Source organism: Mesoplodon mirus (assembly GCF_964341445.2).
Source record: "Mesoplodon mirus genome assembly, chromosome: 5".
NCBI classification, from domain to species: domain Eukaryota; kingdom Metazoa; phylum Chordata; class Mammalia; order Artiodactyla; family Ziphiidae; genus Mesoplodon; species Mesoplodon mirus.
In genome coordinates this window covers 36,551,389-36,565,992 of record NC_138980.1, presented here as the reverse complement: position 1 = coordinate 36,565,992, position 14,604 = coordinate 36,551,389, and the positions used below count along the sequence as shown (strand labels likewise).

At 51.9% G+C, this 14,604-nt stretch overlaps 1 protein-coding gene across 1 annotated transcript in view; it reads left to right on the top strand.

The window, feature by feature from the left end:
• The window catches only part of ZNRF4 (zinc and ring finger 4), a gene marked incomplete at both ends in the record, with an annotated part of 59,822 nt that extends 45,592 nt beyond the window's left edge, over positions 1-14,230 (top strand). Inside the window, one exon of the mRNA XM_082623222.1 lies at positions 13,018-14,230. Coding sequence (XP_082479348.1) covers positions 13,018-14,230 — 1,213 coding nt within the window. The remainder of the gene's footprint in view (positions 1-13,017) is intronic.
• Positions 14,231-14,604: the final 374 nt, after the last annotated feature.

Here is a 14,604-nt window from a genome sequence, read left to right as displayed (position 1 = left end):
TTGTGTCCCTTCCCTGCTCAAAGGCACGGATCCTCATTGCCTTAGAATAAAATGGAAACACCTCACTGGGGCCCACAGGGCTCTGCCTTGTCTAGAATCTGTGTTCTCCTCCCATGTCCCTCTCCCCATCTCACTCGGTCTCCATTATGCTCTTCACACAGGCCAAGTTTGTTCTTGCCTCAGGTCCTTTGCACTGGCTGTGGCCTCTGCCTGGAATGCCCTTTCTTACCTAGATCTTCTCACTCAGTTAGAACTCACTAGAACTCAGTTAGAACTCTGCTTACCACTGCAGAGATACGTTCCCAGACCACCTGGGCTAAATCTCACCTCCCCCCTCTCCTCCCATGGCCTTTTACTATTGATAACTATAACTGCCTGGGTCCTCCAGTTCCCATCCTCACCTCTCATGGTCTGTCCTCCCCACAGCAGCCAGAGGGCACCTGTGAGCACCTGAGTCAGGCCCCGCCCCTCCTCTGCCCACAGCCCTCCAGGGCTCCCACCTCCCTGGGGGTAAAACCTCAAGTCCTCCCTTGCAGCCCACAAGGCCCTGCACGACCTGCCCCGTCCCCTACCTGCCCTCCCCTCCTCCCTCTCTCTCCCTCACTCACTGTGCTGCAGCCACAAGGGCTTCTCTGCTGTTCCTCCAACACGCCGAGCACAGTCCTGCCCCAGGGCCTTTGCATGGGCTGTGCCCTCGGCCTGGAATACCGTTGCTCAGATCCCCCCCGCATGGCTCCCTCCCTCACCTCCCTCAGGTGTCTACTCAGATGTCATCTCCCCAGTGAGCCCCTCTTATCATTTCACCCTCCTCCGTCTCTAACATACTATACCTTCTCCCTGCTACGTTGTTTTCCCCACAGCATTGATTATCCAACACACCATACAATTATTTATAGTGTTTATTGCTCATTGCCCATCCTCCGCTCTGGACTTGAGCCCTGAGAGGGCTGCTCCTGAGTCTGTCTTGGCCACTGCTTGTCTGCAACCTGAAACCCAGGGTCAGCAATAGGAGAGACTCAGATAAGTATCTTCTGTGTAACACAGGTTGACTTACTTTCCATCCTGGAGCCTCAGTTTCCATATCTGTCTAATGGGGTTATGATCCGTCCTTCCGTAGGGTTGTTGAGAGTCTCCGGCCATCCCCCAATTCTGCAGAAGTTCTTGGCCAGCTGGGCTCTGGCACACGGTAAGAGCCTGAGTTTCTCGCTCTCATTCCATCACTCAGACCCAGCGTGGGAGGTGACAGCCCTGCAGATGCCACTGGCTCAGGCTGGACCACTGGGGCCAAGACACTGTCATATTTGGTAAATTGCAGGCAGGCGGCTCCCAACACTGCAGCACCAAAGACAGACAGGGACGTGACAGGAAATTTTCTGGGCTCCCTCTTGAGACCTGGGGCTGGGCACAGAGTTGGAGGAATGGGAGACTTCCCTGTCCCTCTCTGGGTCTCAATTTCTGCATCAGCAAAAAGAAGAGACCTTGAGATTATTGAGGCATCTCTGAGTTCCTTCAGCCATATCCTACACTGAGTCTCTGACCAAACCCTTTCATGGCTTTGAGCCTCCATATGTAAAGTGCAGGGCTAAAAAAAAAAAGAAATAAGGTCTGAACATGGGGGGTGGTAACCATTGGTCTCCTTCGCTGCTCCATTTCTAGCTCCCAGGACAGGGCCCAGAGCTCAACAAACAGTAATATACCCTCCTTATGATAGCTAACCTTATTGAGCACCTACTGTATATGCAGCCCCACATTGAGAACATTATAAGTATTTTAGGTCTAATTTAAGCTTTGAAGCAGCCCTGTGATATAGGGTACAATTATTATCCTCATCTTGCAAACAGGGAAACTGAGGCTCAGAGAGGTAAAGACAGTCACCTAAGGTCACATAGCCAAGAAATTGTCGAGGCTGAACTGGACCGGGTCTTCTGGTCACAAGTCTGTGTTCTAAACCGTCATACTCCACAGCCCCAGGAAACATCTGTTGAATGAATAAACGAGTGTTGATCCTTGGGAAAGAGGAGGGGGCTCTTGGCCACTTTCCATAATGACATAGGGGCCTCCAGTTTTTCCCCTGAGAGTAAGGTCATGCCCAGACCCCCTGCCACCCCTTACATCCTCTTGGCACATCTGCCACCTTGCAAAGAGGCAGCCAAGGAAACTCATTCCTCCATTGAAGCCAGGGCAAAAGCTCCCCATCTCCTTGAGACCCTTCTGGCAGGGGAAGGAATGAAGAAAAGACAGGAGAGAACAGGAGGGGAAGGAAAGCGAAGGGCCGGGAGGGGAGGGGGGGGCATCTCCCCATGTGTCCACCCGCAGCCTCCTTTAAAAACAAAATATTAAAAAACGAGAGAGCTGCGTGTGTGTGTGCGCGCACGCACAGACCTATGAAATATTTAGGCGGCGCCCAATGTGTTTATGGCCGTAATTAATCTTGTGTCTTGTTGGCGGAGAACAGAACGTTAAGAAATTACTTTTCCGGGCCTGGGTGAAGTGCAGGCTGGCGAGGCTCCTTTCCCCGGATGGAGGCGTGTGGAGGGCAAGGGTGGGGAGGAAGTGTATCTGGGGCAAGCTTGTGGCCCCAGACTGCAGCCTCAGGAAGATTTCCTAAATTCCCCCAACCCCATGCCTGTCCCCCACCCCCATTATGGTCACCCACGAACTTTCCAACCCAGCTGGTACCTCCTGCACCCTGGGCACTGGGCTAAGTGCTTGGCATTTTGGGCAGAGGGGTTATTTCATTCATTTGTTTTTATAGCTTTATTGAGGTATAGTTTGCATACAGTAAAATGCAAATATTTGAAGTGTGAGTTGGATGTGTTTTCGTGCAGGCACAGCACCCCCCCCCCCGCCATGTCCCTTGGGTCCCTTTGTAACTCCTCCCTACTCCCCCTCACCGCCCCCCCCCACCATCCTTTTCAGGCAACCGCTGATCTGCTTTCAGTCACTATACATTCGTTTGCACTTTCTGGGTATCACGTGGTGTGCATTCTTCCATCTGGCTTCCGTGTCGTTTCTCTCAGTGCTTCGTTCCTCCCCACAGCTGAGGAATATTCCATGGTTCCTATGGACCATGGTTTGCTTATCCATTTACCTGTTGATGGACACTTTGTTGGTTTCCAGTTTGGGGCTGCTCTGGACTTGCAGGTACATGTCTTTGTATGGATGTGTGATCTCTTTTTCTTGAGCAGGTCCCTAAGAGTGGAATTGCTGGGTCATATAGTAGGTGTGCATTTCGCTTTTTAAGAAGTTAGTTTAAGCTTTGGAAACATGATGACAGCACATGTGAAGCGCTGGGCGTGGATCGTCTTGTTCCATCCAGAAGACAACTCAGTCACAAGAAGGAGAGATTGAGGACAGGCCATGTGGCTGGGAAGTGGCAGAGCTGGGACTCGAACCCAGGGCTGTCTGTGCCCAGAAAGTCACCCGTGGGCCACACTCTGCCGAGCTGGGATAGAAGCGTGTGGCATTTCAACGTGTTTCTCTTTCTCAGCTTGGCCGTGAGCAACTCTGATTCTGCATGAGGGCCAGGAGTCCAATAGGTGCTTAAAAAATGCAAGCAGAAACCAAGATGAGAGCCATAAATCTGGCTGCAAATCAGATCTCACTCTTTCCTGAGCTGAAACCCACAGTGGCTCCCCAGTGCCTTTAGGGTAGAGCTTAAATTCCATAATGCAACCTACAGGTTTGTTCAAATTCTGGCCCTATTCCTCTTCCACCCATGCCAGCCTCCTTGCTATTTGCAGAATACCCAAACATGGTCCTGCCACAGGGCCTTTGCACCTGCCATTCCCTCTGCCTGGAACGCTCCACTCTTGACTTACACGTGGGAAGCCTTGAGGTCTCAGCTCAAAAGTCACCTCCTCAGGGAAGCCCTCCCTGACTTCCCTGTCTAAATAAGCTCCACCCAGTCCCCTCTGTGGCATCCATCACCCTGTGATTTCCTCTCCCTAGCTCTTATTCCTCTCTGGAATTCTATGATACATTTATTTACTTAAAAAACTCATTAAATATTTACATAGCCCTCACTGTCTGCCCGACCTGGTTCTAAGCATGGACTTCACGTGTCTTAACTCATCTAAACTTTTTTTTAATTAATCAATTTATTTATTATTTATTTATTTATTTATTTTTGGTTATGTTGGGTCTTTGTTGCTGTGCGCAGTGTTTCTCTAGCTGCGGCGAGCGGGGGGCTACTCTTCTCTGTGGTGTGCGGGCTTCTCATTGCGGTGGCTTCTCTTGTTGCAGAGCACAGGCTCCAGGCGCGCAGGCTTCAGTAGTTGCAGCACGCGGGCTCAGTAGTTGTGGCTCGTGGGCTCTAGAGTGCAAGCTCAGTAGTTGTGGCGCACAGGCTTAGTTGCTCCACGGCATGTGGGATCTTCCCAGACCAGGGCTCAAACTTGTGTCCCCTGCATTGGCAGGCGGATTCTTAACCACTTCCCACCAGGGAAGTCCCTCATCTAAACTTTTAAACAACTCTGTGCGTTGGGTAGTGTTATTATCTCCATTTACAGATGAGGAAACAGACAAGGAGAGATTCAGTCCACACAGCCAGGAGGCCTGTGAGCTCTGGGGCTATGTGCTCAGGGTCTGTCACCCCCGCAGGACCAGCCTGAGCCATCCTCAGCTGTGCACCTGGTTCTAGCACAGAGTACGGCTCAGTGTGGTGGGTAAACAGAACCTGTTTTTACAGATGAAGCAGCAGAAGTTCCAGGGGGAGGTAACTTGCCTGGTGGCAGGGCCAGCTTTGAACCTGCTTCTTGGACCTGCTAACCCCATGTCCTGCACCATCCCCACAGGACCCCCAAACTGTGAGCCCCAGAGCCACCGAGCAGCTTCAGCAGGTGCTAGCTCAGACTGCGAACAGATGCTTGCTATTTTAAACCCACTGTTTAACTCATTAAGACAGCTGTTTCCCATCCCCAAAGTCGGCGGAATTAGAATTAAATTCATTCCAGAATTAAACACACACATACACACACTCATACCCTGCCACCATTTGGAGGCAAAACTTGTTAGCATTTAGGCAAGCTGTGCCTTCGAGCCTGGGGACGGGGCTTGGCTTCCGCCTGCCAAGTTAGATCATGGCCCAGTGGTTGCCAGCTGGGCCTGTGACCAGAATGGCCCGAGGGCCCAGATTTCTGTGTTTACCCAGGCCTCCACCATTAGAGTCCAGCTGCCAACTGGATGTTGCCCTGGACTTCTCCCTGACCCTTCAGGCCCTGGAGGGCCCAGACAAAGCTCAGCATTTGCACCAGAATTGGCTTTCCCTCCTGGGTCCCCATCTGAGGGACAGGCCTCCCACCGCCCCCTGCTGCTCACAGCAGAGTCCAGATCTCAGCTCCTCTTCTTCCTCTCCCTTCACCTCTTAGGTCCAAATGGTCAGGACTCACTGGTGATGCCATTTCCAAACAGCTACTTCCCCTACTGCTACTGCACCAGTCCGAGCCTCCGTCACCTCCAGCTTGCATGCTTGCCCCTGCCTCCTTCCTGGGCTGCTGGCTTCCACCCTTATCCCCAACTGACTGTTTTCCTTCAGCAGCCAGAGGGATTTTCCTAGAGCCTCAGTTGGATTATGCCACTCTCTCGCTTAAAATCCTCCAATGCAGTGCTGTCCAATAGAACGTTCTAGACCTGTGCCACCAAACACAGTCACCCACAGGTGGCTATGGAGCACCTATGGAGCACAGGTGGCACGTGTGAGTGAGGAACTGAATGTTTAATTTTATTTCATTTTAATGAACTGAAATAAGCCCAGGTAGATGGTGGCTGCCATATTGGTCAGTGCAGCTGTAAAGTCTCTTCAGCTAATGCTGTTGGCCTGTCCAGATCCCCTGGGCCCTCACCATTTCCCTGCACTGCTGGCAGGCATCCCAGCTCTGACTCTCTGCCTGAGCCTGCTCTGCTCACACCCATGGCAGGTGAGAAGTATCTCAGAGTTCGTGCCATTCCCTCCAGCAGCCCCCAACCAATGGCCGGCAGGAACAGGAGTGTAAGTACCCCAGCTCCCTCATTCCCAGAGCCAGGCAACTCTGAAGTTCATGCTCTGCAGAGGTCCCCAATGGGACTGAGCCCCATCTGCCCACCACAGTCACCTACTCACGAATGCACCCTGGATGGGCTTCTTCCCATCCGTCCCACACTCCCTCACTCCTTCCTGGGGTTTCCTGGGATCACCTCCCACATAAACTGCTTGCACCCGAAACCTGTCTCCGGGCTGCTTGCAGGGAGCCCATATAGGCCAGGCTCCGCTCCTCCCCCCGCTTCCTCTCCCTCTTCCTCCCCATCGTCCTTCATTTTAGTGCCTTAAGCCTCTTTGGTTGTTTATGTAAAAAATGTTTTCTTTCGGAATAATTTTAGATTTACAGAAAAGCAGCAGAAATATAAGTGGCATTCCTGCATACCCTCCACCCAGCTTCCCCTAATGTTAACATCCTATATAATCCGGTAAGATGATGAAAACCAGCAAAGTAATACGGGTACAATATTACTAACGAACTTACAGACCTTATTGAAGTTTTACCGTGAGTGTCCAGGATCACACCCAGGATCACTCAGTGAATCTCATCGTCATATCACCCTGGCGTCCTTCACTCTGGAACACTTCCTCAGTCTTTCCGTGTCTTCCATGACCTTGACATTTATGAAGAGCACTGGCCAGGGATTTTGCAGAAGGTCCCTCAGTTCCGATCTGTCCAATGTCTGCTCAGGGTTGGACTGGGCTCGTGCGTTTTTGCCTAGAATCCCATGAGGGTGATGTTGCATCCTTCTTGGTGTAGGATGTCAAGAGACTCAGGAAGTTGCTCTATCTCATCGTCAGTGATGTTAACCTTGATCACGTGGTTAGGACAACGCCACATTTGCCCCCTGGAAAGTTACCTTCTTACCTTTCAAATCTGTAAATATCGTGGGAGGGTTACTTTGACAATAGGTAACCAGCCTGTTTCTCCTTAAACTTTCACCCACACATTCTAGCATTCTTCCATTGATTGGATACTTAGACCCTTTATCTTATCTCCACATTGTCTTGTGAAACTTTCTCATTCTTTTGTTTGAACCTTTTCTTCCTCTGCTGCACAGAGCCTCCTAGAGGGTGGGGGCTGGGTCTGTCCCGGTCGCTCCTGTGTCCCCAGTGCCTAGCGCACACACACATCATTTGATTTGAAAGGACACCAATCAACAAATCCCAGGTGCTCATGAAGTATGATTTGGTGGCATCCCAAGAATGTTCTAGAAGCGAAGGCCTTCCCTCACTTCGGGCTTCCATTCAAATGTCCCCACCTTGGGGAGCCTTTCCCTGAGTGCCCCAACTAATGCTGCTTGATTTCCTTCATAGCACGTCCCACCTTGAAATTATTTCTTTTGATGGTTGATGGTTTATTCATTCAGTTAATTTATGTCCTGGCTACCTCCCCTCCTCTCAGCTAGAATATAATCTCTGTAAATTCAGGAGTTTTGTCTTGGTCACTACGGTGTACCCATCACCTGGCACATCGTCCTGTGCAGACAGATCCCTCTCCTCAGCAATGTTTTCTGTCTTCACAAATTTAATTATTCTATCAGAAAAACTGGGACCTCGGGCTTCCCTGGTGGCGCAGTTGTTGAGGGTCTGCCTGCCGATGCAGGGGACACAGGTTCGTGCACCGGTCAGGGAAGATCCCACATGCCGCGGAGCAGCTGGGCCCGTGAGCCATGGCTGCTGAGTCAATGCTCCGCAATGGGAGAGGCCACAACAGTGAGAGGCTCGCGTACCACAAAAGAAATAAAAATAAATAAAAATAAAACTGGGACCTCGGAGAGGAAAGGTGGGAAGACACATGAAACCATCTGACCTCAGACAGCAAGTCTGTGATGGGCAGCTGGATGCCTGGCCCAGCAAGGGCAGGAGGTTTGGGGAGCCTGGGGCGTGGAAGATGGTCCCTTCTTCTCTTAGCTGTGGCACTTGGGGAGGATGGTCCCCCCTTTGCACGCCAGCTTCCTCCTGGGAAAAATAGGAAAAAGCACAGCCCCAAGCTCAAAAGACAGTGGGAAGGTCCATTGGCAATTGTGTTCAGAGATGGTTGGCTCTGCACTGATGCCCTTCATTTTACAGATGGGGAGGTGTGATGCTGAGACTGGGAGGGACTGACTCAGCCAGTAAGTGAGGGCTGTGTTGGGCCTTAAACCCCGCTCTCCTCTCTCACCACATCACAGAGATATGCCTTTGCTTTCAAGCCAACAAAACCCACTGTGGGTTATCTGCTGTGGGCCAGGTGTGGGACTGAGAAGTGGGGGATGAGAGAGAGGCAGGCAGAGAAAGACACAGAGAGACAGACACACACACACACACACACAGAAAGTAGCATGAGAGACAAGAAAAGAGAGTAAATTAGACAAAGAGACACAGGGACAAGGTGACAGAGACCAAGAAAAACTTACATAGACAGGGACAGACAGAGAGACAGAGATCTCAGGACAAGGACTTACAGCAGAGTCAGATAGTAACAAATAGAGATATTGACACAGAGACATAGACAGACTGAGACAGAGAGAAAGTTAGAGAGAGAGGGACAGAGACAGAGGCAGAAACAAAAGAGGCAAAGACAAAAAGCAACCCTGACTGAGACATAAAGATAGAGAAGGAGGGAGAGAGAGACAGAAATAAAGATACATAGAGAGGAGAAACAGAGAGACAGAGGGGCTCAGGGCAGCCTTCCTGTGGATGACTCACTGGCAATTTATCAAGGACCCCTGGCAGACCTCCAAGTCCATCCTCCCCCTCCAGCTCAAGCCCCAGCCCCCTGGGGCCACACGGGTCTCCTGAATCGCAATCCTGCTGGATGGGTATGTGTACTGCATGCCCACCCATGTATGTGCAAGTTTAGCATCCAATTTACAGGAGATGCACCAAGGAAGGAAGAAGATGTGACTTTGACTTCTGGAGAAATCAGAGTGAACACTGGCATATCTCATCACCCCATCTGATATATGCTTTATAACTAACAGTCAGAGGAACCAGTCATCTATGGTATGTCCCCTCCAGCATCCTCAAAGTAGGTTCTTGCTAGAAATATTTGGGGAAGGAGACAGCATGAAGCAGAAAAAGAAAATCAAACTTACAGTTGATCCTAGTGTCTTCTCCTATGAGGTCCTGGAAGACTCACCACTCCCCTATGAGGTTTGTTGTGTGGGGATAGACACCCTCTCTCAGGCAAAAAGAGGAATATAACTGGCTCATGTAACAGGGGTACACGTTTGTACGGCCCTCAGGCTCAGATGGACTGAGGTGCTCAAATGATGTTTTTAGGACCTGGGTCTCTCCTGGTCTCTTTGTTCTGCTTTCTTGTGCATTCTTCTGTTCTCAGGCAGCATCTTAGGTTGGGTTTGCCTAGGAGCAGACCTCAAAACAAGGATTTGAATGCCAGTTATTTATTTTGGAAGTGATCTCAGAAAACACTGGGAGGGGAGTGGCAGGAGGGAGACTGGAAAAGGAAGGCAACCCATGAAGGAAGCATTGTCAAGAGCAAGTTATCATGGGGACAGTTGGGGCCCAGTCTCACTGGGGGACTCTAGGAGATGGTGAGGGATGTGCACCCCAGAGTTATCTCATTTGAGGAATGAGAGATGGGGCATTTGTCCACTCACCTCCATTTTTCATTGTTTCTGGGCTGCTCCGCAGGGTGTTAATTCTCTGGCACACCAGAAGAGACTTCAGAAGGAGTGCCACCTGGGACTTCCCTGGTGGTCCAGTGGTTAAGACTCCGCACTCCCAAGGCAGGGGGCCCAGGTTCAATCCCTGGTCAGGGAACTAAATCCTGCATGCCGCAATTAAGACCTGGTGCAGCCAAATAAATAAATATTTAAATAAAAAAAAAAGAAAAGAAGAAGGAGTGCCACCCTGCCAACACCTTGATCTTGGACTTCTGGCCTCTGGAAGCACATGATAATACATCTGTTCTCAGCCACCCAGTTTATGGTACTTTGTTACAGCAGCCCTAGGAAACTAATATACCCTATTTATCAACTGCCCATCTTTGGAGAACTCTTTCTTGACCTTTTCCCCTACTATCATGCACCTGTTCCTTTATTTACCAAATACTCCCTAAGGATCTACATTTTATCTTTCTTTAAAAAGAAAATTTTGTGAGAGTCGTAAACGAAAAACCCATATCTCTTGCCACAAAGGGATGAGACTCACAAGAAACAAAGACACAGAAAACAAAATGATGTTTTAAAATGCCAACAGGGCCAAGGACCTGTCTCTTAGGGAAATTAGCAATTGCCAGAAAGACATTAAAGACTGTAGCACCAAACAAGACTTTCTTGAAGTAAGCCCCAGGGGGAGACGTTCATGGTCACCTCCCCTTTTGTCCTTCACACCCACTCACTCATTCAGGGATATAGTCCCCTCTTAGTCTCTCTATCCCATTCCCCAGTCCCTCCCCTGATGCTACAGCTGCCTCCGTGGCTTCTCCACCTCTTTCTCTCTCTCTCCAACCCACCCTCCACGCAACAACCAGAGGGTTCTTTCAGAAACATAAATCTCTTTTTTATTTCAGGAGGAATAAGTGAACTTATTCCCATCGTAAAAGATGCAAACAGTGCAGAAATATAGAGAGTGGAAATGGGAAACAAAATCCAGTCATGTCCTGCCTCTAATCTAACCTTTCTATGGCTCCTCATCATTCTCTGTGTAAACCCCAAGGCCATCAACATTCAAGGTTTGGGTCTGGTCCTGCCTTTCCTTCCCCCATCTCTCTCCTATCCTTGAATAAGACCCTCTTTTTAGCCACTCTGAATGGCTTGTCATATCCAACCATTTAGCTCTCTCTATATATATCTCTCACTCACCTCAGGACCTTTGCACATGCCATTTGCATCCCCAACATGCTGTTCTCTGCCCCCTTACACCAACTTTATCCTTACCCTCCAGTCTCAGTGCGGTGACACCTCATGTTTTTTTGGCCTCACCCAGATGCAGACCCTAGGACGAGGATTCCATTGTGCATTCACTTCTACAGCTGCCATAACCAGGGGATTCAAAATGACAGAAATTTATTCCCTCACAGTTCTGGAGGCTGGAAGTCCAAAATCAAGGTATCAGCCCAGTTGATTCCTTCTTGCAGGCTCAGAGGGAGAATCTGTTCTGTGCCTCACTCCCAGCTCCTGGTGGTTGCTGGCCACCCTTGGCATCGCTTGGCTAGTACACACATCCTTCCAATCTCTGCCTCTGTTGTCAAATGGCCTTCTGCCTGTTTCACTCCTGTGTCTCTTCTCTATCATTGGCTGAGGGCCGCTCTGGGAGGTATTAGACCAACTGAGAAAGCCTAAAGAATAAGTAGACAGCCTGGCAAAGTATGGTTGAGGAGAGAGAATTCTGTTCCTGGCAGAGGGAACAGCATTTGCAAAGTTCTAGAGGTCAGCAAATCATGACACATTTAGAGCACTGAAAAGCGCTGAAGGGACTTCCCTGGTGGTACAGTGGTTAGGAATCTGCCTGCCAATGAAGGGGACATGGGTTCAAGCCCTGGTCTGGCAAGATCCCACATGCTGAGGAGCAACAAAGCCTGCAAGCCACGACTACTGAAGCCCATGGGCCTAGAGCCCATGCTCTGCAACAAGAGAAGCCACTGCAATGAGAAGCCGATGCACCGCAACGAAGAGTAGCCTCCGCTCTCTGCAACTAGAGAAAGTCCGCGTGCAGCAACGAAGACCCAACACAGCCTAAATAAATAAATAAATAAACAAATAATTTTTAAAAAAGAAAGAAAAGCATTGAGGCTTTGGAGATTGCCAGGGACTTGACCAAGGGAGAGCTTGTAGGACACAGAAAGGAACGTGGGCTTTATCTGAAGGGCAATGGGGAGCCATGGGAGAGTTTAGAGCATGGGAGAGACCAGAGGATTGAGATTTTAGAAATATCCCTGGCTGGCATGTGGTGATGAACTGAAAGAGCTGTGAATTGGAGGCAGGTCTGTTATGGGAGAATGAAAAAATTCAGACCCTATGCTGAATGCCAATCAGGCATTCTCTCATTTAATTCTCATACCACCAGTCCTACAAGACGGGTTCCTCATCATTACGCCCATTTTACAGATCTGGAAGCTGGGGCGCAGAGAGCTTAGGTGACTTATCTGGCATCACACAGATTGTCAATGACAGAGCAAGGAATCAGTGTTTGAGTAGGCTGCCCAGCCAGGTGGCAGACTCACGGTGGGAGATTTGGGGATGAGGAAGTGGGGGGTCATGAGGCTGATGGCCAGGGCTCTGGCTGAGGAATGAGGGACAGCTGGAGACCCGGCTAGAAAGGAAGCTCTGACCTGAGAGAATAAAGCCAGTGCAGGTAGTCTACCAGATGGTGAGGACTTGGACCACCCACTCCTGCCAGCACAGCCCTGACCTTGGCACTTCTCCCTCCCCCCATATCAAGTCAGTTAGACTCTGAGGACATATGAACTGAGAACCTGAAGGGTGAGAAAGAGCCGATCACAGGGAGAAAGGGCATTTCAGGCTGAGGGAACAGCCTGTGCAAAGGCCCTAAGGCAGGACCGGGCCTGGTGTGTTGGAGGAACAGCAAGGAGACCCATGTGTCTGGAGCAGAGTGAGCGAGGGGAAGAGAGGTAGGATATTTGGGGTTTGGGCTCTAAGACCTCATGGGCAGAGGGTGCCCTGAACAAGTCTGAGTCCCCTGGAAATCTCGAAAGGGGGGAAAAGTTAGCCCCTTCCTCAGTGGGTCCCTAGGAGGCTTGGGGAGATGACGGCAGAATGTGAGTGTGAGGGCTGGATCCAAGCCACGGGGTGGTTGTGGGGCAGTTGCCAGCCCACTTTGTGGCACCTCTGGGCCTTACGAGGTCCAGGAGCTGGGGATGTTCTGAGCCTTCCAGAAGTTTTTGCGAAGTTTGCCCAGCCCCCCAGGTCAGAGCCCCAGGAATTCTGTGGGGGATGGGGGGGGTGAGGGACCAGGATGTAACAGGACGATGTCACAGAGGCCGGGAGGATCTAGAACTCTGGGGGCTCCTGCTCTGCCTAACTGCCTCTGAGCCACCCGTTCAAGCTCCATTCACACCCCAGCCACGGGCCCCCTGGGACATCCTGGAGATGCCTGGAGGCCTCCTGTCCGTGGTCCACGGCGGGACCTAGCTCCACACCGCAGCCAGAGAAGGAGGGGCTGGCCATGGGGCAGCCCTGGCCAGTCCTGGCCCTGGGGGTAGTCAGGGTCTCACTCATCCTTCTGGGGCTGCTGGTGCCCACACAGCCTGTGGTGCGAGCCGTGCTGGATGGTAACTCAAGCACCGTGGATTTTGCGGACCTGCCGGCCCTGTTCAGGGTGCCCCTAGCCCCCGAAGGCGTGCGGGGCTACCTGATGGAGGCCAGACCGGCCAACGCGTGCCATCCCATCCAGGGCCCGCGGCCGGGCAACGGCTCCCTGGGTACCGTCGTGCTGATCCGCTGGTACAATTTCACGTTTGACCTCAAGGTGCTGCACACCCAGCGGGCCAGCTTCCAGGCGGCCATTGTGTACAACGTGTGCTCTGACGACCTGGTGTTCATGGCCCATGTCTACGAGGACCTGCGGCGCCAGATCACCATCCCCTCAGTGTTCGTGGGCGAGGCCACCTCCCGGGACCTGCAGGTCATCGTGCGCTGCGACAAATTGGCCCACGTCCTCCCGCTCCCCGACCACCTGCCCTTCCGGGGCCTGGACTGTCACCGCATGCTGGCCATCTCCTGGGTGCTGGGCTGCACCCTGGCCCTGCTCACGACCGCCTTCTTCATCCTACGGTATCTACAGAACTGGCTGTGGGCCTGGTGGGCCCGCGGGCCAGTGGTCAAGGCGCGGGCCAGCCAGAGGGCCCAGGTGAGCACTTTCACGAGGCTTCACGACCTGTGTGCCATCTGCCTGGATGAATACGAGGAAGGTGACCAGCTCAAGATCCTTCCCTGCTCCCATACCTACCACTGCAAGTGCATCGACCCCTGGTTCTCCCAGCCCGCCCGGCGCTCCTGCCCTGTATGCAAGCAGTCAGTGGCCAGCACGGAGGACGGCTCTAGCTCCACCATCGGCAGCTATGGGGACGAGGAGGACCCCTCGCTGCCTGGTCACCGCCCCCTGATCTGGGCCATCCAGATCCAGCTGCGCTCCCGGAGGCTGGACCTGCTGACCCAAGCCAGTGCCCGCCGCCGCTGGAGTGCCACCTCCGTGGGGACAGCTGAGACCAACGAATCCTTGGAGGGGCCCCCAGAACCCCTCTGAGGCCCGCCGCCCCTGTCTGGCAGAGATTGGGGCGGGGAGGGTAGAAGTGAGGAGTGTTTCTAGTCTGGAGACTAGATAATAAAGTGGGTTTGAAAGTGGATTCTTGCCCTGGCTGCTGTGGGGCAGACCGGCCCCTCATGCCACGCGTGTGGCAAGCTGAGCCTAAGGCTGGCTCCTGGCATCTGTGGGCGAGTGAGGGTATATGGGGGCGGGGGGGTGGTATTCTCAGGGCTGCTGTGTGCATGATGTCCTTGGTGGCCCTGCGACGGGGTCCCTGTGCCTCCGTTCCAATACTGGGCACAGGAGCGGCTGATTTCCCATATGCTTATTATTCATTTAAACCTTAAACAAAAAATAAACTTGTTACTTTGGAA